This window comes from Silurus meridionalis, chromosome 17 (assembly GCF_014805685.1).
Source record: "Silurus meridionalis isolate SWU-2019-XX chromosome 17, ASM1480568v1, whole genome shotgun sequence".
NCBI classification, from domain to species: Eukaryota; Metazoa; Chordata; class Actinopteri; order Siluriformes; family Siluridae; genus Silurus; species Silurus meridionalis.
Genome location: NC_060900.1, coordinates 17,439,369 through 17,464,948, shown reverse-complemented (window position 1 = coordinate 17,464,948; position 25,580 = coordinate 17,439,369). Strand labels below are relative to the sequence as shown.

Genomic DNA, 25,580 nt, shown 5'->3' with positions numbered 1-25,580 from the left:
TGTCTTTTTTCCCCAGTTATGTTTGTGCATGTATGTGTACCATTCATGTTATTGTTTCTTAGTTTGGGAGTTGTGTTCGGTGTATCACTGTTCGGTGTGTAATGAGTTAATTGTGTATGGTTGGGAGTGGGAGTGTGACAGGCAGGGAGTTGTTATACAGGGATCCAGCAGTGAACACCTGCCATGGCTTAGGAAACCCTCGGAGGTTCGAGTAGAGCTTACGTGACTACAGGACTTTGTTTGCTTTGGGTTTTTTTTTTTTTTTGGACTCGGACAGTTATCTTTCGTCGGAGTGTCACGAAAGCAGCAGGGAAACAGATTCTCTGGCGTTTTGTTGCATTTCAGCGTTCACGGTCTGGGAGATAAGAGATCGACGCAGTAACTCCGAGTTATCTCCTTGCTCTTACACACGCACACACACGCTCACAGTACATGGATTCACATGAAAAGAAGTGAAAGACATTGAAGCGCTTTCTTTTTTTTTCAAGGTGAACTTCTATTGGGCGGATTAAAGCCTCTTTGCTTTTTTCTCTTCATCCCCCCCAAAGACTGAGGAATATCCCATCGAGACTTGGAGGAATGTGGTGATAAAATCTCACCTGCGCCAAAAAAAGAGAAAAGTCAGCTTCGCCTTTCTTTGCACAGCAGAAAAGCTTGGAGACAAAGTGAGTAAGATTCGTTTCATTTTCTTTCTTATGGGGTTTTGATGACTTTCTGGTTTTCTTGTCATTTTGGTGGGGTTTTTTTTTTCTGGAAAAAATTACTCTCACTTAGGTGATTTCGTCATTAGTGTCAGACTCAGGACCTGGAGTGAGCCACAGCAGCACACCAAAGTTTCCACTCTGCTACACAACGTTACACTCATCAAAGTCCATGTGAGTGAGCTGATAAAACTAAGAGAGGTTAAAAAATGAAGTTGAAAATAAAATAAAAAATAATTTTAGAGAGCTGAAGTATTTAAGTGTCTGTTGTGTCTTTTCTGGAAAATTGCTTGCTGTTTTTGCCCTTTTGCTTCTTTTTCTAGTCTCAAACCCTCATCCAATGCTACAATTTACAATATAAATAAATCTTAGACATTAGACCACAAAGTTAAATGAGGTGGAATCAACATTCATTTGTTTTTAACAAAAGATGGATTGCAGTACTTTTTTTGTATTTAGTTCACATTTAATACACATTTGAACAGTTGAATGTTTCAGTGCCAAGTTTAGAAAAACGTTTAGAATAAAGGTATAAATTTGGAGCGGGATGTAATGGACGTCATAGATTTCGGCTTTTAGTATTCATAATTCATAAGAAGTCCATTCGGGTAGAGTGCAGTCATCTATAATGCATGTGTACATGAAAATATAACAGTCCATACCTGCCAATTCGCACTTAACTGTTGAAGCATTAAATAGGCCGCTTAACGGGTTTTTAACTTCATACTGGTCTGGCGTTAGTGTACACAGAGGGGTTTGTAACCATCAAACCAATCGATGTTTGTACTTTAATGTGTCTGTGTAGTTGTTGTTGTTTTTTTGACATGTGGCTGTGGATTTCTTGAGGAGAGTCGTTCGATGCATTTTAGACTTCTGTGATAGACAATGTGAAGAAATGAACCTAATCAAATGTGTGAATGTACAAAGTGTGAGTACAGTTCTGTCTGTATGCATTGATTTCATTATTTTATAACACTCGGTTTGTTAGAGAATTAATTTTATTATAAAATGAGAACCAGTTGCAATTGAATTTTGTATAAGAATAGTTTTATTTTTTTTTGTGTGTGTCTTCTTTCATATAAGACACAAAATATTTTCATGAAAAACAGGCCCTGCATACAGTACATAATATAGACTTTATATAGAGTTGTTAGATAATGAGGTCAACACAGTTTTTCAATGTGTGATGTCTAGCACGGACGTAATTAAAGCAGTTCTTGTTGTGTCCTGAAAAATTGTTTTAGGGTGTGAAGTGTTTTTATAAAAAAACCTCAATACTCGGTTTTATCAAGTGACAGTTTGCTTAAAGAGTGCAAGACAGAGAGAGAAAGAGAGAGAAAGAGAAATCTTGGCTAATTACATAGGGCTTGAGATTTTCAACTCACAGCAGGTGGAAACATAACCCATACTGACCTTATTTTCCTAGCCTGAGGCTTGTTTTTCTATAGACATACATCAGTGAGATTACACCTGCATGTATATGTGTGTGTGTGTGTGTATGTCTGGACATAAAGTTTATTTCTTGGTGTGGACCAAATGTATTTTTTGGAAGGCTTTTAGAAGTATATTAAGACGTGTGTGTGTGTTTGTGTGTGTGCTCTTGCAGTTGAATAGCTGAGTTGAGATGTATGTCTATTTTGAACTTGTGTATGTGTGTCTGCCACACCTTTCAACAGAAGCAGTGCCAGAATCAGCATGTGATAACACCTGAGTGTACGACCTGTGCTGACAATTGAGTGAGAAGAAGCCAGATCTGATCAAGCAGAGTCTGATCTTCAGCCAGTGAAACACTCAAGAAAAGAGAAAAGGTGAGGTGAGAGGATGAAAAAGACAGTAGACAGAAATAGGCAGCAAAAAAAAATGCCTGCTGCAATCCCAACACCCTCGGAGAATGAGCCAATGACCCGAAAGACTGCTAGTCTTTTTTTGCCTCAGTGTAATTTCCCACCAGGTTTCAATCTTCGTGCACTTATGAACCTCTTTGCAGCTTGTTTCTAAGGCCTCCCCAGGAATTCCTAACCTGCTGTGATTTCAATCTCTCCTGCAGTACAGGCATATCCATCTCTAACGATAGTGCAGAGAGATTATCATCACATCAGTGCCTCATGCTTTCAGTCCTCCTGCTCTCTTAACAACTCTGCTCTTTCACACCATTACTCATTCACATGTTCCCTCTTTCCTCACCCATCTCTCCTTCCCTCTATCCGGCGGTTTGGGCATGTAGTGCATTCCAAAACAAGCCTCTAGATGTGCTGAGTGGGAACCCGAGGCTGCCACATAAAAAGATTTACAATGTGCAGATCAGCTTTCCAAAGAGAACTTCAAACTTCATTTAAAAGTTGATGGTGGTTGAGCAATTAATTTTTTTGTTAAACTAGAATTATTGGCACCCTCCACAAGAATGGGCATAATAACAAATAAGAATTTCCTAATAACAAGCAAGACATTTACATTATTATTCTAATTGTCATCTTGTGGTCAATTATTCTATTTCATAAGAACTACTTTTTTGAAATAGTAGTATTTATTAGCATCATAAAAGACTATTTAAAATTAAATACAAATTTATTATTTATAACCTTAGAACTTATGAATGTTATAAATCGACCCCAAATAAAAATACATATAAAAACTGAAATTAAATACAACATTTATGTTTTACAATGATTGCATGCTCTAATCATTATGAACATTTTCCGAAAGTATGCTACTTAAAATGGCATTGTACAACTTTTGAATTCATTCAATTTTCCATTAAAATATCAGAATAAATAATTATTTATTTCAGTGCTGATTCAGTGCTAAAACTGTATGTGCAGAAAAACCAAATGGAGCAGCAAAAAAGGCCATATTTCTAGTGCCAGCGGAGTGCACAATAAAACAGTTACTACATGATAAGAATCTGATTGACTTTTAATGATTACATTTTAATTATAGTCTATGCTGTCTGAGACACTAAACTAAAATCAGGCTATTGAACTTTCAAAACTTTAGTCACAAGTAAAAGGACTACAAAAATAGAGAAGTGTTGCATTATTTATTCAAGTAAAATATGCATGGAATGATTTTACTGTGGAGTGCCTGTGAACTGCAAGGATTTTAGAAAGTGGTGGCAAAGAGGGACAAGAGCAAAATATTTGAAAGAGCTAGAGAGCTAGAAGTTGAGAATGATGTTTAGATACATTTCAAAATTTCTATTTAGCAAAATACTGCAAAATAAAAAGGCACATAAAACTATTATTGTATTAGGTTCTCTAAAATTTCTATGTAAGGTATTTAGGCTAAATACCTACAATACAATAAAGGCTTTACTTCACATCAGTTGCATATGATTTATTAATTCTGTATAAATTACATAAGAGTGACAGATTTCTCACAGTTGTGATTTGAGGTCAGAGTTTGGAGGCAGTTTGGGTGACAAAGTTTGTTTTATGCTGCTCATGTATCCCTCTTTTGAGCGCTGAGGTGTTGTCTAGGCCGTGCACACATTAACCTGTTGTAGCTTTTCTAGAATAGGTGTGTGAAATTCAGTGTTGCGGGCAGCTGCCAAAAGTCAGACATATTCTCTACTTAGTTGCTGTGTTTGTGTTTGTGCAGCAAAAAGCAGCTGCTTTTATTAGGTATTAGTTATTTATTTTTTTATCTAAAATGAATTGGGTAAAAAAATTAAAAAATGACAATATATACACTATAGTTTAGGCCATGTTCTATAACTTACATTTGTTGTAATTAATAGTTTTCATGGGCTCTTTTATGTACTGTATAATTGTTTGTCTATAATCAATATTTATTTATATTAGTGTCTGGTTTTTTTTTTTTTTTTAGAAATGCTGACATACTATGTTTGCATAATGGACATATAAGGTTTAATGTAAATAGAAGAGCTAGTTCTAAAATGGTCTAGAACTGTGGTGAATTTGATAGTTATTATTATTAATATCAATTTGTTTAATAGAGCATTATTCCTGATCTCTCTATACATATATGCACAAAGGCAACATTGAAATTGAGCTGTACATTGTAATAATGTAGAACTGTGTAAAGGGATGTGCAGAGTTCATTATGGAAATGTCAATATACAAAGCACTTGTGTTTGTTCTAAGATTATAACGGGTTTTAACATGCTTTCGAGTCAGCTGCTCCTCACTGCTGCCACTTAATAATCCCTCATTTGTTTTTATAAGCCGGGAAAGGGGGCAAAAAATGCACACCCTGCACGGCTGCCCCTGTCACATCACCTTTGTACCCAAATCCCATGATGTCATACACCAGTGGCTTGGATGAGTAGCTAGTGGAAACAGAGCTAAACTGGGCCTGGAGGGATGTCCTGTTAGAGGTTATAATGTGACGCAGTGTGACAGGGGTTTACTGCAGCTTAACGCAATTTGGCAGTGCCGGTGTTTCCGAGGCACGTGCTGCTCAGTGCACGGTTACACAGGTGTGTGGTGTTTGATGTGATGCTATTTCCTGCTGATCCCATTTTCACCTGCAGGCAGAACACTCTGATGCATAGCCAGTGTATCCGTCCTCTGATAAAAACTTGTAATCCAAATGTAAATCAGGTAGATGCATTGAATTTGCAGTAGGATGGTGACAAGCCCATTCCAGCAGTTACATGATAAAGGCAAAATATTGATATGTAAAATGTGATGCGTCAGGCTCATCTCAGTGCTGTTCCTTTCTTCCATCTTTATTTATTTTGTATTTTTTTGCAGTTGTTTTTTGACGTCTCATATCGTATGTGTCCCTTTCTATGCCCTTATGATATATTTAGCTGGTCTCTTTTGTTTAGGTTTCTATCGGACTTCAAGTCACAAGGGCATTATGGGAACCAGAGTCATCCTGTTGCTGCTGGTAGTGTGTGTTTGCAGGGTATCCTGCATCCTGCGTTCGGCTCCCAGAGTGGCTTTGGCCTTTAAAGGTAGGCACATACACAGATACACAGACACACACATACATGCACACAAACACACACACACACGCACGCACACACACGCACACACACACGCACACACACACACACGCACACACACACACACACTCACACACACACACCTGTATTATTTTAAAACAACGACTGTTCTCTGGCTTTGTCTGTTTTATTCAGCCATTCATTCATTCATTCATTCATCTGCCTGCAGGCATGCACGCACATGCACACACACACACACACACACAAACACGCACACACAGTAACACACACACGTACATGCCGTAATATTGCATAGTTCCTGTCATTTGCTCGACTGTTTCTAAAAGAGAACAAAAGGTGGATGTTGTCACCCAGATTTGCAACGGATACTCGCTTCGTAACACACTCCGTCTAGGCTTATTGTTAAACATCCAAGGAAATGATAATAATAGTAATATGCACTATATGAGAGATGAAATGTGGAAACAACGACTTTACTGTTGTATTTGCATTTCCTTAACTATGTTTTTTCACCCAGTTGCCAGTAGTAGGTGTGTTTAGTAGTGGGAATGTTTTTTATTTTTATTTGCATCATTGTTCCAAGGAGGTCTATTATTTATTTATTGCCTCCTAATTCTTCCCAGAAGTTTGTTCTTTTGTTTAATTGTTAATGTATGAGAAGGAACTGCTATAGTTTTGTAGTCTTTTTCGTATTCAAAGATTAGTGAATCATTCAGTGTGGATGAAGCTTTGATCCTGAACAATTACAGTAATTATAGTACATTAACCTGTCAGCACTGACAATCAGACACACACACAAACACACACACACACACACACACACACACACACACACACACACACACACACACACACATAATAAATAAAGACATCTGACTTGCACAATTTAAAAAAGACAGACACATGGGTACTTTTAAATATACACGACTGTGTAAATAAGAATTATCTGAATTAATCATAAAATGACAAATCTTACTTACTCCTGTTCCGACATTTCAGACTGCCACAGATAATTGTGGAAAGGGAATTTAATACATTGCTACTGCATCAAAGCATCACCTGCTCACATTTTATAATTAAAATGTGTTTTGTGTGAGAGAAAGCTTAGCCTGCAATAATGCACACACACACAAACAAACAAACACACACACACACAGCCCTAATATATGAATTTGCATTTATTTTGACAGCCCTAATATATATATATATATATATATATATATATATATATATATATATATATATATATATATATATATATATATATATATACGTTTATACTGTAGTTGTGAACCGCAGGCTTCCCACAAATGAATTAGGTTCCCTGTTGCATGTATTTCAAACACATTTAAAAATCAGATACAACTAAAGGAAATGCCCTTGGGTATTTTTCATATAAAAATAAGTTCTTCTACAGTATTAAAGAAATCTGCTGAAACACTTTGCCAGGTCCACATCTGCACATCCCACAGTTCATGACTCATGTTGTATCCATAAAAAAAAAAAATCTCACTTTTCATCATTGTTGGCCATTTGCCAAAATGTAACTACAGTAACATCCAGTGGGGTTTCCCATATTTACACACAAACACACTAAGTGACAGTTTACTGTCTGTATTCCATCTGCTGTTCTCCACAATGTGCCAGGTTCACGGTACTTCATATGTGAAATGAGACCATTATATGGCTACATATTTAGATGGTGGATTATTTTCAGAAAGCTGCGAGAATGTATTTAAGACCAGGAACCCTTACTGCACCTATTTTAGAAGTGCACTTAGATGATAAATAATAGCATTGCTGCCTTGCAGCTATAGTTTCACTGGTTTGATCTTGGGCTCTTGTGAGTTTCCTCTGGGTTCTCTGGTTTTCTCCTACTCCTACTCCTAAAAAAATGTAAATAGAATGATATCTTTAAATTGACCCTACATGTGAAGGAACATGGGAATGTGTGTGCATGCCGTACTGTAATGGACTGGTGTCCTATCCAGGGTAAATTTCCAGCGTTTCTGGGATGAGCCTCTTATCCTGGCCAGAATCAAGGAATTAAATGATGTTTGAATGAAACAACGAACCACTTTTTTGCTTATATGTAATAATTGCAACGTGTACTTTGTTAAAATAGTCTGATAATTTTTTGGTAAGATTAGTGTTGAAGTGTACTAAGCCTCTGGATTTTAACAGATCCATGAAACGATTTTCGGTGCACATTTTCTGTTTACACGTCATACTTTCCAGTAACTGTTTAGACATCAAGCCACTGCTGTGTGGCTTACATTAACCGTATTTCCGCTCCACTCACTAGTGAAGTTCTTCTCTGTTTCATTTTGCCACTTAGGTCATAGAATACTAATACGTTGCTTAAGTTTTGTGGATGCTAAATGGTTTGAATTGCTGATGTCAGGAATAAACTATTTTCGTGAGTACATGATGAGCTTATTCTTGTCATATAAACTGTTTTGGCAAGAAAGATAAGTAAATGTTGAATCAGGTTGCCTCCTACAAACTAGATTAACCCTGCAGTTGAGTGAAGTGCTTTTGTCAGCAAAAAGTTGTTTTTAATTTCACTGAATTATCAGGAACTATAAGAAGAAAGCTGCAACACACCACAGAAGCATTAGTACATTTGACCCAATTCTCATGATTTGAGTTTTTGAAAAACCACAATGCAGACCATAGGATTTACAGGAAACTCATGTGAACATTTGCGTATTTATTGAGAAAAATACTTGACATTTCTTCTCCTTTTAGTCGTCAGGGTTGCGCCAGCGATTTCAGATCACTGTTTTTTAATAGAAACCTATAACGAATGTATTTGCTGAATGTGTGTAAGCAGTACACACAAACAACATGTATAAAAAAATTTACTACTTACATTATTATTGTAATAACGAGTCACAAACACATCCACTACTGCTAATCCCGGTTTATTAGGAAAGAAAAGGCTCCACTGAACAACATGCAGTAAAGCATTTTTGCTCCAACCAAACAATAGTGTTGTAATTTAGATGGTTGTTCTTTCGTTTAGGTAACAGAACTTCGGCTGGTGTTTGTGTGTATATATTTCGGAATATATTTCACATTAAAAAACATCTTGATGGTAAAAAAACAAACATGGCTGGTAGAATATAGTGTTATAAAACAAATGAAACCACACACAAAAAAAATGAAAAGAGGCGAAATCTCGGGCTTGAGTCTTCTCTCTATAGGCAGGTGTCCAGGTAACTTTATCATCACTGCCTATCATTTCAAACATTTTATTTTCAGCAAGTAGCATTATGGAAACAAAATGATTGATGGAAAATGTAGCCAATGAGTCAGGATTATAATGATATATGGGAGGATTTTATTCCACAGGTGGGTGAGTCTAAGTTTTATTACAAACTCTAACTGGTCAAAGCAGCACATGCTGTGATGCCCCAGGAAGTGGTTACAGCTCTCAGTTCGGCACGAACAGCTGTTTGTAGCTCATGCTAAATGGACTTTGTATACAAAAAAAAGAAAAAGAAAATAAAGGAAAAAATTGCCAGTCAAAAATTTTGTTTTATCAGAGATTTGCACAAAGCAGGGATGTGGAAAATATTCTTGGGGGCAGAGTAACAACAGAGACTTGGAGATCTGCATGGATATGCTATTTTACATCTGTAAGTTACAATATATCTCCCTTTACAGATTTATACGATTTGATAGGTTTTATTGCCGGTTTGTTTTTATAAGAATAATGCTTGAAAAGAAAGTGTGTGTGTGTGTGTGTGTGTGTGTGTGTGTGTGTGTGTGTGTGTGTGTGTGGTTGGGATTCGAATGCCCACACATAAATGTGAATGGTCATGACTGTAAAACAATATCTTTCTGGCTACCTGGCCATTAATATGGATTATATCAATATCAATATCAATAGCCAAACATGTATTCCAAAAGTCTTTAATAGTCAGCCATTCATTTCTATGCGCCTGAGTTTAGCAGGTGGCTCTCAAAGGATCAAAGGATCAGACATAGTCTCAGATAAATGTTTGTAGGAATCTCATTTTTCATTGTCTCTCCATTCAATTTTAAATATAAACTCATGAGACATGTGGCTTTTAACCCGCTACTTTTCTGGATTGCTCCAGGATTGATTTCTGATTGAGGAAAGAAACTTTCACGGTACTTCATCATTTATTACTTTCTATAACATATTATCTTTCTATAACATCAACATTGAATAATGGACAGTAAAGCTCAAAGTGTCTTTTTTTTTAAGATATTTAAATTGTGTATGTAGCAAATTTTTATTGGGAACTGTTAACATTTAAATTTAGGTAGGGCATTTTCAGCTGTAAGTCCCAAAATCTGTGCCGAAGGCTCAAATTTTTTTGTACATCACACCGTCAAGAAACCTGCATGAAAACACTGAGCTGTTTGCACTTGGTGAAATTAGCTCAGTATTGACTGCTTGATTCCTCCTTTCTTCAAAGTAATCAAAGTAAAATAAATTCTTTAATCCCTCTTGAAGTCGATGCCAGGCAATTCCCGCTTTATTTTCTACATGTGAAAATTGCAAAAATTTGCTAAAAATAGATTTGATTTGTTCTCAAGCAGTTGCATTTTTCCCTTCGCCAGTCTAGTATGTTTTTAGAAACAGTCCTGACAAGATCTGTTCCATCGCTCGGGTCACTATTGTACCTCTTTGCCCGAAGGCTAACATTTTTTTGTACATCACACCGTCAAGAACCCTGCATGAAAACACTGAGCTGTTTGCACTTGGTGAAATTGGCTCAGTATTGACTGCTTGATTCCTCCTTTCTTCATCACTAGTGCGTGTAATTCAACTAAAACTCATCTGTGGTCTTTGGTTTCATTCTTTACTCATGCACTCACACTATTCTTACTCAGGCTGCTCTGTTTCTTCTACATGAGAACAATCTCCCATGGATCGATTGCCCACATCTTTCCTCCTAACCTCCCCACCCGATGTACTCTCCTCCCCCAGAGCAAGAACACTGGGCCGGAAAAGACCAATTCTCTGCTTGGCTCTGGTGTGTTCTGTGTTCTCAGAGGTGGATTGTTCATTGTTCGCCACAGGGATGACCTTTGTCTCGAAGGCGCCTGAAGAGGAGGAAGGCTGTTTGCAAAACTCTCAGTGGAAGTCTATAATATACAGAGATAGAGAAAATACCTAAACAACCTGAACTACAGGATACAGCAAACACGACATGGTTAAATGATATGTATACTTAAGTGGCATGCCAAATTTTCACACAGGGTAAAAACAATCTGAGCTGTGAGTGATCTCAAATAGAAACTAATTTTCTCTTGGTTTAAAATTGCATAAGCATGCAGAGCAGTATGGTATTCTGCACAGGGTATTCAATACCATGGAGCAGTAAAGTGAGCGTGCAAAGAAATTGCACACATGAGAGCATTTCAGTTCTGTGAGTACTAAAACATGTGTTTCTTGTCCCCTCGCTCACCTGCATGAAAAACTAATTAAAGTAAGAGCCATAACCTAAAGTATAATAAAATATTCTTTGTATAAAAGGTAAATCAAAGTAAAAGAAATTCTTTAATGAAATTCTTTCTTGAAGTCGATGCCAGGCAATTCCCGCTTTATTTTCTACATGTGAAAATTGCAAAAATTTGCTAAAAATAGATTTGGTTTGTTCTCAAGCAGTTGCATTTTTCCCTTCGCCTGTCTAGTATGTTTCTAGAAACAGTCCTGACAAGATCTGTTCCATCGCTCGGGTCACTATTGTACCTCTTTGTTTAGCATATCCATATACGGTGGTGAGATTGTGTTGAACTCTGAGCAGTGTCCACTTTCGACTACTTGGGTTTTGCCTGCATTTGTGTGTCCTGTGTTTATAGTAAAGGAAGGAGAATGGAAGCAAAATGTTCAGGAGCCTCCTCTTTCTTATCCACCCTGTCCTGTCTGCCTAGAGGTCCGGTCCTAGTGGCATATCCATGTCATGCTGCAAAAAAAAAATGATGATATCTTTTCAGAGCATTTATGGTGTCAAGCTGTACACGCATTTCCTGACTTCTCTGTAAAACAAACATCCTTATTGATTAGTCACTGATGACCTCCAAAGGAAGAGGAAGCTCTCAAAACATAGATTCAAAGAAGCCCTGTCTATACTGGGCAGCTGCATTAATATACAAGCAGACATTTATATAATGCAACTGAGCAACATGAATATGTGTTACACAACAAACACGTAGTGTGTGCAAGAGAGCTTTACATTATCTAAATATAAAATATTTGTATGAATAATTTAGGTTTCCATGTGTTCCTTGTAATAACTGCCAGACATGTAGATGTTTTCTCAAGTTCATCCAACATCTATGGTGAGGAGTATTAAAAGGTGGGATCACAGAGAATGCATCATTTTATTTACAGCAACTCTTCACAGTCAGCGCTTAAAATATAACTGCATTAACACCTTACAGCTACTCAGGTCCAGTGTAATAACTAAAGATCAGCTTTAACCCACTTCTACCTCAATCTCTGATACATAATGAACACTGTGTTCAGGAAGAGACGATGATGTCAGGTTTGGTGCAATGTTTCTGCTCTCATGTATTTGGGGTGGGACAGAAGCCTTTAAGCATATAAACACATGTGAGATGAGAACACTAGTCATCTGAGTCCTAGTAAGGCTACACTTAGCCAGATATATGCTTATGTAAACCTCTTCATTGTAAATACTGGGAAGGGATTTCAAGCATTTTCAGATAATTTCTTGATGTCAGGGTTTCAGGACCAAACATTTTAGGAAGTTTTTTATTTTGTACTATTATAGATGTATGCTGAACAGATGTTAGCGGAAGTGTTGACAGTTTTCTGGATTTGTTAGCACATACTGAATTATTGGTAATTAGTTTTTAAGGCTGATAACCTTAATGATTATACTGAATGTCTGAATGTCAAAAAGAATAAGGAATGTGTGAAAGATCATCTCTGAAAAAGGCATTTTCCCCCTGACTGAGATAGCAGTCTGGCAAACTATTGCTAAGTTAAGTGAACTTTGCTCCCAAGAATTTCTGCATCATGCTTCAAAAATTGATCTAACTCCCTGCAAGGAGATTTCCCAGAGGAAGCAGATTAGGAACACCAGGTTTTTACTTAAGCTGTAAGATCATAAAGGACAAAAAGCTCATAAACCTGTATTTACCACACAGTGGTAAATGCACAGTGGATGTAAAGACTGCCAAGGAAACTGCCAATGGAGCACAAACTGAGACATGACCTCCCGACAGAGGTTGAAATCTGATACGATAATCTATCTCACTCATTTTATTTTAAAAGGTATATGTTATTAGGTCGAATTTGTTACCTTCTCTGTATTCACAGTTTACAGATGACACATAGTTTGAACTGTAATTGATGGTTTGCTTATGTTTCATTTAATGCAGATAATGCAGTCATCATTATTAAAATTTCTCATGTGTATGTCACTGTTCCTTGCCAGAGTTAATGGACACTCGGACAGCAAGACCGTTCAGCTTATCCTTCAACACCAGCGATTACCGGATTCTACACATGGACCAGGATCAGGGCCGTCTTTACCTGGGCAGCCGCGAGTATCTTGTCTCCCTGGATATGCAGAATGTCAACAAGGAGCCTCTCATTGTAAGAAGAGCTTAAACATGTCCTTGAGCATTTGTAATATTGTTAGATAAATGCCATATCTACTGTATTCATCTCATTAATGTATCATGGATGTCAAAAGTTCCAAAATTGCTGATCTATATCATCTTTATGAACAGTTACTAAACAAACGACCTGTGTATTTAAGGATCAAGCTTCTCACTATTCTTCTCTTTCAGATACACTGGCCTGCTCCAACACAAAGAAAGGGGGAGTGTCAGATGACAGGGAAAGGAAAACATGTGAGTCTGCACCTTTTAATGTCTACTACAAGTTCACTATGATGTTTTATTACTTGTTTGTCATGATTCGACTCCAAAATTTGCAGCCATCCTGGTTCCTCAGGAAGATAAAATGTGAACTTTTTTCCAACATAATAAAAAAGGACATTTTGATGTATAATACAACAAAATAACAAAATATTCAAAAAAAACAAAAATATTCTTGATGCTAACTTATGAATGTTTTTTTGTACTATTACTGAATACCAGAGATGACAAAAGTACACACATAATTTACACAAGTAGAAGTACAGATACTCATGTTTTAAAGAACTTGAAATACTGACTACACTTTTTCCACTCTAGTTAAAGTAAAGACTTATGAGCTTTGACATGCACTTAAGTAAAAAGTAGCTACCTGTTTTAGTGTCATGCTGGTAACTGAACCTCACATCATAATAATATATTAACACAAAATAATTAAAATGTTGTTACTTAATGAAAGTATCCAGGCTGAACAACCACCATATAGAATACAAGCAAAGAAAAGATGATGATCAGGTGATCAGGAATGTGTCTGTTCTCAGTCATGTTTACATCACTGACTCCCTCTGTCTCATCCTTGTTAGCCCCATACATCTTGTTGCCTTCTGCCGTGCTCATTGTTTGCTTCTGTGGTGTGTGAGAACCCAGAAAATGATACACCAGTGATCCAGTGAAAAGCCACATAATCACAAGAAATAGGTTGATGGGCTGAAAACTGCATGCAGTGAGAAGCTAGATATTGATCATGTCACCAAATAGATTCAAACTAAAGTAATCTGTTTTTAAAATGTAATAAGGAGAAAGTACAGATATTTGTGTAAAAAAATTAATGAGTGAAAGTACCTCTGCTGAATACTAAATGCAACAGACCTACTTACCTGTTTATGCCTGTTTTTATGTGTAATTAGTTTGCTTGTGGGGAAAATCCTTGTGAGTTATGTAGGAAACTGACCTACAAGCCAAACTAAGCAACATGCATGCTGCAACATGCAATGAAGTGCTGTTTCTGTCCTTATTCATAGGCATTTGTATGAAATTAAAATCCTGCCAAATGCAGGAAGTTTCCATGACAACAAACTGCAAGGAAATGGATTGTGTTTTCTGTTTGGTGTACTGAACTTTGGAAAATAAGTGGTGGCTGGTTTTGTGTTTGGTTTTGTCTGTCTCCATTTTGTAAATTAGGGCCATGTGTGTGTTGCTACGAGTTTTATAGACAGTATTTGGAGGTATGTGTTTTTTGCAGCACCGGGCTTCTATTGAAATGTTAGCTCAGATCATTTTGAGCTGCTTTGTTCTAACAGCCCTGGTCATAACGCAAGAACATCACACAGTCTCACAAAGATGAGAAGCATGAAGCATGACTTTTGTAAGTCACGACTGCTGTTTGACTGCACATGTATACAAATCTGCTTATTCACAGAGCTGTCATTTCCGTAAAAGCAACTGGTAATTAAATAGCATATTATCTGTACTTTAAATGAACTTCTCGTAGATGTCCATACAGCAGAGTTCCTGGCTATCTTTAAATGACAGTTGAAGACCTACCTCTTCCTGAAAACTTAAATTAGCACTTTCCAAGTTTGCTTTGTAGGATTCAAGAGTTATGTTTATATTAAGTTTGTAATCTAGCGTACCAGTGTAGATTTATTCTTTGCTAGAGACTCAAAGCACTTTTGTATGTCGGTCTGAACAAGGGCATCTGCTAAATGCCATAAATGTAAATGTAAATCTCCATGCCATTCACTTGTTTTGACATAAAATCCTTTTATAAAGTGAGAACTTATTAGTCAGCTCATTGTCGATTCTAGGTTTTTGACAGCGTGTTAGCTCGTTTATTGTTTTTCCCTTCTTCATAGCAGATTTAAAACACAGATTATGCAATTTGCTTATGATTTACAAAGCATAATAAACTGAAACATTTTTTCGGAAGCATTTTAGAGCATATCAGAAGCATTATTTATAATATATAGATATATAGATTTTTTCAATGCATATAGAATATACATAGAAATTAAAAATACTTCTTGTGAAAGCATGCATGTTTGTCTGTATTTGTTTCCCAGGGGGAGTGTGCCAACTTTGTGCGCATGATTGAGCCATGGAACAGGACTCATCTGTATACTTGTGGGACTGGAGCTTACAGACCCATCTGTACCTTCATCAATAGAGGCTGGAAAGCTGAGGTACACACCTATACACACACACACACACACACACACACACACACACACGTATACATATTTTACATACACAGACAAGCAAAGCCTATAGATAAATTATTAAAGCCTCTTCCATTGTCTACTTCTCCCTTTATCTTTGTAGGACTACCTTTTTAGGCTGGTCCCTGGATATTTGGATTCAGGGAAGGGTAAATGTTCATATGACCCAAATCATGAAGATGCAGCTGTTCTCATCAGTAAGTCGAATTCCAGCAAACTACTCGTTTTTGAACCCGACACAAAACACAAACACAATTTTTGTTTCTTGTCGTGCAGATGGCAACCTGTATGCTGGTGTCCATGTGGACTTCATGGCCACTGATCCAGCCATCTTTAGGACGATGGGGAACAGGACAGCTATTAGAACAGAGCAATATGACTCTAAGTGGCTCAATGGTAGGTATTTGGTGTTGTGGATATGGATTTATTTTTCTAAATGTGAACTGTTTAAGTCCACTTCATTATAAGTGGGTTACTTCACTCACCTGGTAATTAAATACAATTAAAAATATGGTATAATGTAATGACATGCTCTATATCTCCTCAGTGGTCCAAATATCAATGTCATGTAATAGGATTTAAGATAGATTGTAGACTTAACTCTGCCACTAATCCCCTAGTAACATTTTTGGGGGGCCACACAGTTCAATTCCAGCACTATCAGCATCACATGTGTCAATAATTGTTCTGTTTATCCTGCTAGTGCACTTAGTTTAGCTTTTTCCTTCCTGTGATATATTCAGAAAAATTCAGTCGGCATTGTAAGCCTAATTTAAACCACTGTGACTTTGATCAGGTAGTTAATAAGGATACCGAATTATTATGACAGTATTAAAGACAAAATGAAATGCCTTGATTTTCTCTTAATCTCTATTTCAGAACCAGTGTTCATTCAAATAAAGCAAATTCCTGACAGCTCAGAGAAGAATGATGACAAGCTCTACTTTTTCTTCCGGGAGAAGAGTGTGGATTCTGGAGGAACTGCAAGCCCTAGTGTGTTGGCCAGAGTGGGAAGAGTGTGTCTGGTAAGGTCATTTAAAATAAAAAAACGTGGTCAGGGGTATCAGGGTTAAAGGTATTTAATCACAAAGCAAAAGAAAAAATTTCAACACCAGAAATTTCTACAATTATTCTTGGCTGAATGAAACATCATTCACAGCATATAGTTAATGAACAATAGAGTCTCATCTACACTGTGAAATTCTACAAAGAAATGTATATGCAGTTTGCTGACATGCAGTTGTATTAGCTGCCTTGTGACAGATCTATAGTCAGATATAATAAATATAGCGATTTTTCTTCTCAATGAGTGTGAATGTGTTTGTGTTACCAGAATGATGAAGGAGGCCAGAAGTCTTTAGTTAACAAGTGGACAACGTTTCTAAAAGCCAGGCTGGTGTGCTCTGTGATGGGTGAGGACGGTGTGGAGACCTTCTTTGATGAGCTGAGTGAGTAAAGTGAACACACTTCATAATTAAATGGATATTACACTAAAAGTATATTTATTAAGTTCTGGGCACATAAGTTTGATTTAGCTGGTCAAGCTGGGAGGTTATTTGGTTTAGTGGATCTCTGGTGAGTTTTTTTACAGGTTCTACCTGGTAAGTTTTGGCAGTTTTAAAGGAGTTTTGACCATTGTATGCTGGTCATAGTTTTTTTGGACACTGATACTAGATGGTCAGCTTGATTCTAGATGACCAGCCTGGTTCTGTCTGGAGAAGCTGGTTCTAATTTACTCAAGAGTGGTTCTATATAAGCAGAATGGTTCCAAATCATTTTATGGTTTTATGATGGTTGGTGATTTTAAAGAGGTTTTGAACACTTGCAGCAGGCTGGTTATCTGGTCTGTGAGGTTTGATTGTTTATGTGATGTTTTGGAAAATTACAGGCTGGTTTTAGCTGGTAAAATCAGATGGTTTTGGACAATTACTGGATGGTAGTATGAGGTAGCTGTTAGTTAGTCAGTTTAATTCTAACTGGTCAGAATAGTTCCTGTTAGACAGGCTGGCATCAAAAGATCAAAAGGCAAACCAGCCAACTACCACTAGACAGACCAACCTGGGTGGCCACCCACATCTTATACTGATCTAAGTTTGATATTTAAATCTTTGTCAGTGACCTGCAAATTAATATAATGATGCATCTCCCTTTCAGGAGACGTTTTTATTCAGCCCACACAGGATGAGCGAAACCCTATGGTGTATGCGGTTTTCTCCACTGCAGGGTAAGGATAACTTCCATTTTTACTCTATATATAAAGATAAAATTTTCATATGTGCTCAGTTAAGTTTCAAATATTTGTCTCAGGTCTGTTTTTAAGGGCTCAGCTGTGTGTGTGTACTCCATGACTGACATACGTAATGTATTCAATGGGCCTTTTGCCCACAAACATGGGCACAACTACCAATGGACAATGTACACAGGAAAAATCCCCTATCCTCGACCTGGAACTGTGAGTTGCTCACATTTAAACATTTATAATAAAAATCTTTATACGTTTTTCTGTGAATTTTCTGCATTTTTGAGGGGAATTACTGTCTGCATTGCTATTTGTCTAGTAACATAGCTCTGTGTTACCCTCTAGTGTCCTGGAGGTACGTTTACACCGAGTTTGAGTTCCACTAAGGCGTTCTCAGACGAGGCTGTGAACTTCATACGGGCGCACCCGCTTATGTATCACCCTGTTTATCCTATACACAAGCGCCCCCTGGTGGTGAGATCAGGTGTAGACTACAGGTTTATCACCATCGCTGTAGACCAGGTGGATGCTGTAGATGGGAGATACGAGGTGTTTTTTCTTGGCACAGGTTAATTATATTAATTTGTATTTTATCTATTTATTTTTAATTCCTTTCTTTTACATGCTAATCTATTAGGATGTGCTTATTGAAAACGATCACCAAAAAGGGTAAGCAAACCTGTTCATTTTTTCTGACTCTACAGATCGTGGAACAGTACAGAAGGTTATAGTTCTGCCCAAAGATCCAACCACCTTGGAAGAGCTGACATTAGAAGAAGTGGAAGTTTTCCGGGTAAATTAAGTAAATTAAGAAACATTGCAATATTAGTGAGTGTATAATTCTTAATACCTTCTCCTTTTTCTACAGATTCCAGTTCCTGTTAAAACAATGAGGATATCTGCTAAAAGGGTAAAACATTTGAAAGTAGCTTTGTTAACATCGCATTTTATTATGTTATGTGTAAATAATCAAAAGCAGGGTGGTTTGATGCCTCACATCAGGCCTTTACCACACAGAGCTAATTATTTTCCTATATTGCATCCTGGGGTGTTTAATTTCTCATAGACCACAGTAATTAGCAAATTTACCTATATAGAATGGCATGCCATTCTTTTTATTCTTGTATTGGCAAAACGTGCCAGATCAAATATGCGGATCACGAATCAGAAATTCATACCGGATCAGTCATAGCCCGGGTTACCAACAACCACCACAAGTATCATTAGCCAACAGGGTACTGGTGGAGATTGGGCAACTACTGCAGAAGTGATAAGGGAAACAGCTAGAAAGGTACTTGGTGTGACATCTGGAAATAGAAAGGAAGACAAAGAGACGTGGTGGTGGAATAAGGAAGTGCAAGAAAGCATAAGGAGAAAGAGGTTGGCGAAACAGAATTAGGATCGTCAGAGAGATGAGAAAAGTAGGCAGGAGTACAAGGAGATGCGGCAGCAGGTAAAGAGGGATGTGGCAAAAGCCAAGGAAAAGTCATCTGAGAAGCTGTATGTGAAGTTGGACACTAAGGAAGGAGAAAAGGATTTGTATCGATTGGTAAGGCAGAGGGACCGAGCTGGGAAGGATGTGTTAAAAGTTAGAGCAATAAAGGATGGAGATGGAAATGTGTTGACTAGTGAGGAGAGTGTGTTGAGAAGATGGAGGAAATATTTTGAGCAGTTGATGAATGAGAAAAATGAGAGAGAGAGAGAGAGAGAAGGTTGGATGATGTGGAGATGATGAAGCAGGAAGTGGATAGGATTAATAAGGAGAAAGTGAGAGCAGCGATTAACAGGATGAAGAGTGAAAATTCGGTTGGACCAGATGACAAACCGGCCGAAGCATTGAGATGTTTAGGAGAGATGGCAGTGGAGTTTTTAACAAGATTGTTTAATCAAGATTTTGGAAGGTAAGAGGATGCCTGAGGAATGGAGATGGAGTGTGCTGGTACCGATCTTTAAAAAAAAGGGAAATGTGCAACCTGCAGTAACTACAGGGGAATAAAGTTGATCAGTCACACCATGAAGTTATGGGATAGAGTAGTGGAAGCCAGGCTGAGAGAAGAGGTGGCCATCTGTGAGAAACAGTATGGTTTCATGAAGACGAAGAGCACCACAGACGCAATATTTGCTTGTTAATGGAGAAGTATAGAGAAGGTGAAAAAGTTGCATTGTGTGTTTGTGGATTTAGAGGAAGCGTACGACAGGGTGCCGAGAGAGGAATTATGGTGTTGTATGAGGAAGTCAGGTGTGGCAGAGAAGTATGTGAGGGTGGTGCAGGACATGTATGAGGACAGTGTGACAGCAGTGAAGTGTGCAGTAGGAACGACAGACTGGTTTAAGGTGAAGGTTGGACTGCATCAAGGATTGGCCCTGAGCTCTTTCCTGTTTGCAGTGGTGATGGACAGGTTGACGGACTAGGTCAGACAGGAGTCTCCATGGACTATGATGTTTGCGGATGATATTGTGATTTTTTGGTGAGAGTAGAGAGCAGGTTGAGAAGAGCCTGGAGAGGTGGAGGTACAGTGCCCTCCACAATTATTGGCACCCCTGTTTAAGATGTGGTCGTGGACTTCTAAAAATTCTCCTTTTTTTTAAAACAACATTGAACCCAAATGCAAAAAAAGAGAAAAATCCAACCTTTTATTTAAGTACATTACTTTGGTGGTAAAACAATCACACATTTAGAAAAAAAAAAAAACTTGAAATCATGTGTGCCACAATTATTGGCACCCCTGATGTTAATACTTTGTACAACCTCCTTTTGCCAACAAGACAGCACTTAATCTCCTCCTATAACATTTCACAAGATTGGAGAACACAGAGAGAGGATTTTGACCATTCTTCTTTGCACAATCTTTCTAGATCATCCAGTGTCCTGGGTCCTCTCTTATGCACTCTTCTCTTTAGCTCGCCCCACAGGTTTTCGATTGGGTTGAGGTCTGGGGACTGAGATGGCCATGGAGGACCTTGAGTTTGTGACTGCTGAACCACTTTTGTGTAGATTTTGCCACATGTTTTGGATCATTATCCTGCTGAAAGACCCAATGATGACCCATCTTCAGCTTTCTGGCAGAGGCCATCAGGTTTTTATTTAAAATATCCTGGTACTTCAAAGCGCTCATAATGCCATGCACCCTAACAAGGTTCCCAGGGCCTTTGGAAGAGAAACAGGCCCACAGCATCACAGATCCTCCACCATACTTCACGGTGGGCATGAGGTGCTTTTCGGCATACTCATCTTTTGTTTTACGCCAGACCCACTTAGAGTGTTTGTTGCCAAAAAGCTCAATCTTAGTCTCATCTGACCAAAGCACACGATCCCAGTTGAAGTCCCAGTACCGCTTAGCAAACTCCAGACGTTTACGTTTGTGAGTGTTAGTGAGAAAAGGCTTTTTCCTTGCATGCCTCCCAAACAGCTTGTTGGCATGTAGAGAGCATCTGATGGTTGTTTTGGAGACTCTGTGACCCCAAGATGCCACTCTTTGATGCAATTCTGTGACGGTGAGCTTGGGAAATTTTTTTACTTCTCTTACCATCCTCCTCACTGTGCGTTGTGGCAAGATAAACTTGGGACCTCTTCCAGCCTTGTTTGTCACTGTTCCAGTTGTTTTAAACTTCTTAATGATTCCTCTGACTGTAGATACCGGCAAGTTAAGGCGAGTGGCTATTTTCTTGTAGCCATTGCCTGACTTATGAAGGTCGACACACATCTGCCTTACTTGAATGGTGTGTTCTCTTGTCTTTGCCATGTTGACAAATGGGTAAGAGAATTAGGCCTCTGTGTCACGTCATATTTATACCCCAGGGAAACAGGAAATCATGAATTACTAATTAAAAGTCCCTAGATACCCTGACCAACCTTAGCAACTACAGAAAAATATATATAAAAAAAAAACAAATAAATTTTTCAGAGGAATTGTTAGGGGTGCCAATAATTGTGGCACACATGATTTCAAGTTTTTTTTTTTCTAAATGTATGATTTTTTACCACCAAAGTAATGTACTTAAATGAAAGGTTGGATTTTTCTCTTTTTTTGCATTTGGGTTCTATGTTGTTTTTAAAAAAAGGAGAATTTTTAGAAGTCCACGACCACATCTTAAACAGGGGTGCCAATAATTGTGGAGGGCACTGTATGTGGTAAATGAAAGTCAATAAGAGTAAGACAGAGTACATGTGTGTGAATGAGAGGGAGGGCAGTGGAGTGGTGCGGTTGCAGGGAGAAGAGGTGGAGAAGGTGGATGAGTTTAAGTACCTGGGATCAACTGTGCAAAGTAATGGAGAGTGTGTTAGAGACGTGAAGAAAAGCGTGCACGGTGGGGTGGGTGGAGAAGAGTGGCAGGAGTGATTTGTGATAGAAGGGTATTGGCATTGACTAAAAGACAGGAGGTGAAGCTGGATGTGGCAGAACTGAAAATGCTGAGATTTTCATTAGGATGGACAGGATTAGAAATGAGTTTATTAGAGGAACAGCGCATGTAGGACGTTTTGGGGACAAAGTGAGAGAGGCCCGATTGAGATGGATTGGACATGTGCAGAGAAGAGACATGGGGTATATCAGTAGAAGAATGCTGAGGATGGAGCCACCAGGAATGAGGAAAAAAGGAAGGCCAAAGAGAAGGTTTATAGATTTGGTGAAGGAAGACTTGCTGGTAGTTGGTTTGAAAGAGGCAGATGTAGTGTGTAGTATGTAGACGGATGCGCTGTGGTGACCACTAATGGGAGCAGCCGAAAGAAGAAGAAGAACTGAGAACATGAACTACCATGTCTAGGAAATGTCATTCATTAAAAAAATAAAAACTAGACATGGTTGTCACCACTGTAGTATAAGGACAATAGCAGTAAATCCTCACACACTCAATAAATAAAAAAAACCTTTGTTTTGGAGTGGAGTATTTTGTTTACCGTTCAATGAGTTTTCTACAGCAGAGCATCCGAAGTGTTTTTTTCTTGTGGTCAATCAGATTCAGGAGTTTAATAACAGTGTGTTATGATTTATTACATAAAATAAAAACCAATGGACAATTAATTGTGCAGTATTTCTCTTCTTATTTCTACAGCAACAGCTGTACGTAACATCAGACGCAGGTCTTACCCAGGTGTCATTGCATCGCTGTGGCGTGTATGGTAAGGCTTGCTCAGACTGCTGCCTGGCCCGTGACCCCTACTGTGCATGGGATGGAGAGAGCTGCACCCCCTTCACACAGGCTACTAAAAGGTTAGTAATGGTCAGTACAAACTCGACAGTATTGCTGTGTAATGAACAAGGCAAACTTGTTATACAATATTTGTTTGAATCTTTTTTGGACTTTGTATTTTTTGTAGGAGGAGCAGAAGACAGGATGTAAAGCATGGTGACCCTCTACGTCAATGCAGAGGATTTAATGCTAAGGGTAAGGGTATTCTCTCTCAAATCCTTTTTTTAAGTAAAGGAAAATTTGTAATCCTTTATATAGATTTAGAATGTAGAATGCTGTGGTTTCTTAATAACATATCAAGCTTCAAGAGATATAAAAGAGAAGCAGGTGTCTGTTTAATATCTGTTATAATGCAATACTAACAGGTAGTACCTTGTCACCACATTCCACTGCATTATAAGTAACTATACATGGATTAAAAAAAAAACATAATTCTTAAGGAAGGAAACATTTTTCAACTTTGTGGTGATAATGGCATCATATTACCCAATCCTAAATAATGTTCCTGTTACTCGGTTGTGCTTTATGCATTACATGTTTGGTCATGATTTAGCTTTTTTTATAAAATTAACGTTGCATGAAGTGACTTGATTTTTGTTTCTGCACAGTGGAGAAGAGACTGAAGGAGACGGTGCAGTTTGGGGTGGAGGGAAGCAGCACATTTTTGGAGTGTGTACCACGATCGCCTCAGGCTACTGTCAAATGGCTCTACCAAAAAGACGGAAGAAGGAAAGTGGTAAGATCCCATAGACATCTTCATTACATTAAACAGAAACATAGTTTTGAATTATATATTCCTTTAGCTAAGTGATTTAAGTGTAGTGTGTACTGGCCATAGGTTATAACTTCCATTTGTGTGATCCTTATGCAGATGAATAGGGATGGAGAAGTTCTGAACACACCTCAAGGTGTCCTGTTGAAATCCCTCACCCACTCAGACGCTGGTTTATACCACTGCCTGGCCACTGAGAACAACTTCAAGCACACTCTAGCGCGTGTCTCCCTGCGCATTCTGGACCGCGACATTGCAGTGGCTCTCACTGTACCCGATGAGGAGGATAAAGAAGATGGGATGATGATCAGACCTCACAAGCCTGAAGCCCGTCCTCCAGGTGGCAGTGTGCAACCCTTAGAGCCTGAGGTGCGCGTGATCCACCAGTACTGCCAGTCCTATTGGGAACAGTTCGTTGACCAAGGGCAGCAGCAAAACAAACGTCCAAACCGCAGACACACAGAGGGCCAAGAGCCCAGCGGAGGCTGAGACTGCCCTGTTTATTTTCTCTATTCACTAATTTAATCTGTTCTCTTTTCCTGTTTATGTACTTCCTTGAGGAGGAGGTGAAGAGACACATACATAAATGAACTATTCCATATAAGACTCTACTCAAATGTCATTTTTTTGTTGTGCTTGTCTTGTTATTGTAATTTGCATACTTTTTTGTTGAGTTTTTATATTCCTTGATGGGTCATACTGCACGTCCTCAGCTGTCCTTAGCTGAACTTGTACATTGATTTTAGACCACATTTTTACAAATGCTTTGACCATCATTATGATATTTGCACGTGATATTTTATGACCCAACTGACTCTCAAAATCTCCACAATCTTTTGCTTTTTTAAAGTAAAATCATATTTGACTTTTTAAAAAAAAACTCACTATAAGCTTACCAATTTAATTTAAGTTAAAGCACCTTAGAGTATGATGCGACTGCGGATCATGACTAGACAGCACAATTTTCCTGTGTGTGTGTGTGTGTGTGTGTGTCTGTGTGTGTGTGTGTGGTGTGTGTACAGTATGTAATCGTGCAGTCTTTGGGCCAGTGCAATTTCCCATTTGCTGCCAGAACAATGGTCCAGTGCAGATAACAGTAAATCACTAGATAAAGTTGTATATGTATACTGGTTATCGTTCCTGTTGGGGAATTTGCACCATTGGTTTTCAGGAACACTACAGTGTCTTTATGGGTGTCACTCTAGCTGACTGATAATGTGTATTTATTTTTAGGTTGTATATTTTATTGCCTAGTAGAGAATTTATAAAGTATATAAGGTGGAGGACATTTTGCATGACAGACAAGATATATAATTATATTTATATAATTATATAAATATAATTATATAAATATAATTATATAATTATATTTATTTAAATGTAATTATAATAACACTATGTTTTTTGTATATAGGTTTCATCACCATAGGACTGTGTAATAACTCATGAACTCACATTCCAAATGATTAACACTGGACTTGTGGTAACTAAAGCTGCACATGATTTTGTTAGTTTTAAATAGATTGGTATCACACTGTGTTGTTTGAATGTTCTTTTTTTGTTTTGCGAAAATAAAATGAGCATTTCCTGTGTACAGTGTTTGTGCCGGTTTCTTTTTCAGTATCAATCAAAA

At 37.9% G+C, this 25,580-nt stretch overlaps 1 protein-coding gene across 1 annotated transcript; it reads left to right on the top strand.

Annotated features, from left to right (window-relative positions):
* On the top strand, nucleotides 1–25,539 carry sema3ga (sema domain, immunoglobulin domain (Ig), short basic domain, secreted, (semaphorin) 3Ga). The gene is made up of 19 exons (XM_046870470.1): nucleotides 1–665; nucleotides 2,378–2,509; nucleotides 5,494–5,622; nucleotides 13,083–13,243; nucleotides 13,441–13,503; nucleotides 15,591–15,710; nucleotides 15,850–15,943; nucleotides 16,023–16,142; nucleotides 16,626–16,771; nucleotides 17,080–17,194; nucleotides 17,901–17,970; nucleotides 18,054–18,198; nucleotides 18,331–18,553; nucleotides 18,690–18,778; nucleotides 18,854–18,895; nucleotides 23,038–23,195; nucleotides 23,303–23,370; nucleotides 23,784–23,911; nucleotides 24,047–25,539. The coding sequence occupies exons 3-19, from the start codon at nucleotides 5,526–5,528 to the stop codon at nucleotides 24,434–24,436; spliced, it is 2,229 nt and encodes a 742-aa protein (XP_046726426.1). The 5' UTR covers nucleotides 1–665; nucleotides 2,378–2,509; nucleotides 5,494–5,525; the 3' UTR covers nucleotides 24,437–25,539.
* The last annotated feature ends 41 nt before the right edge of the window (nucleotides 25,540–25,580 follow it).

What these genes read in the sequence shown, in the direction of transcription:
- sema3ga (XM_046870470.1), top strand. Translation starts at nt 5,526, where the DNA reads ATGGGAACCAGAGTCATCCTGTTGCTGCTGGTAGTGTGTGTTTGCAGG. An exon ending in ATAGAGGCTGGAAAGCTGAG is followed by an intron (nt 15,711 to 15,849) that starts GTACACACCTAT and finishes TTATCTTTGTAG; the next exon opens with GACTACCTTTTTAGGCTGGT. An exon ending in CAGAGGATTTAATGCTAAGG is followed by an intron (nt 23,371 to 23,783) that starts GTAAGGGTATTC and finishes GTTTCTGCACAG; the next exon opens with TGGAGAAGAGACTGAAGGAG.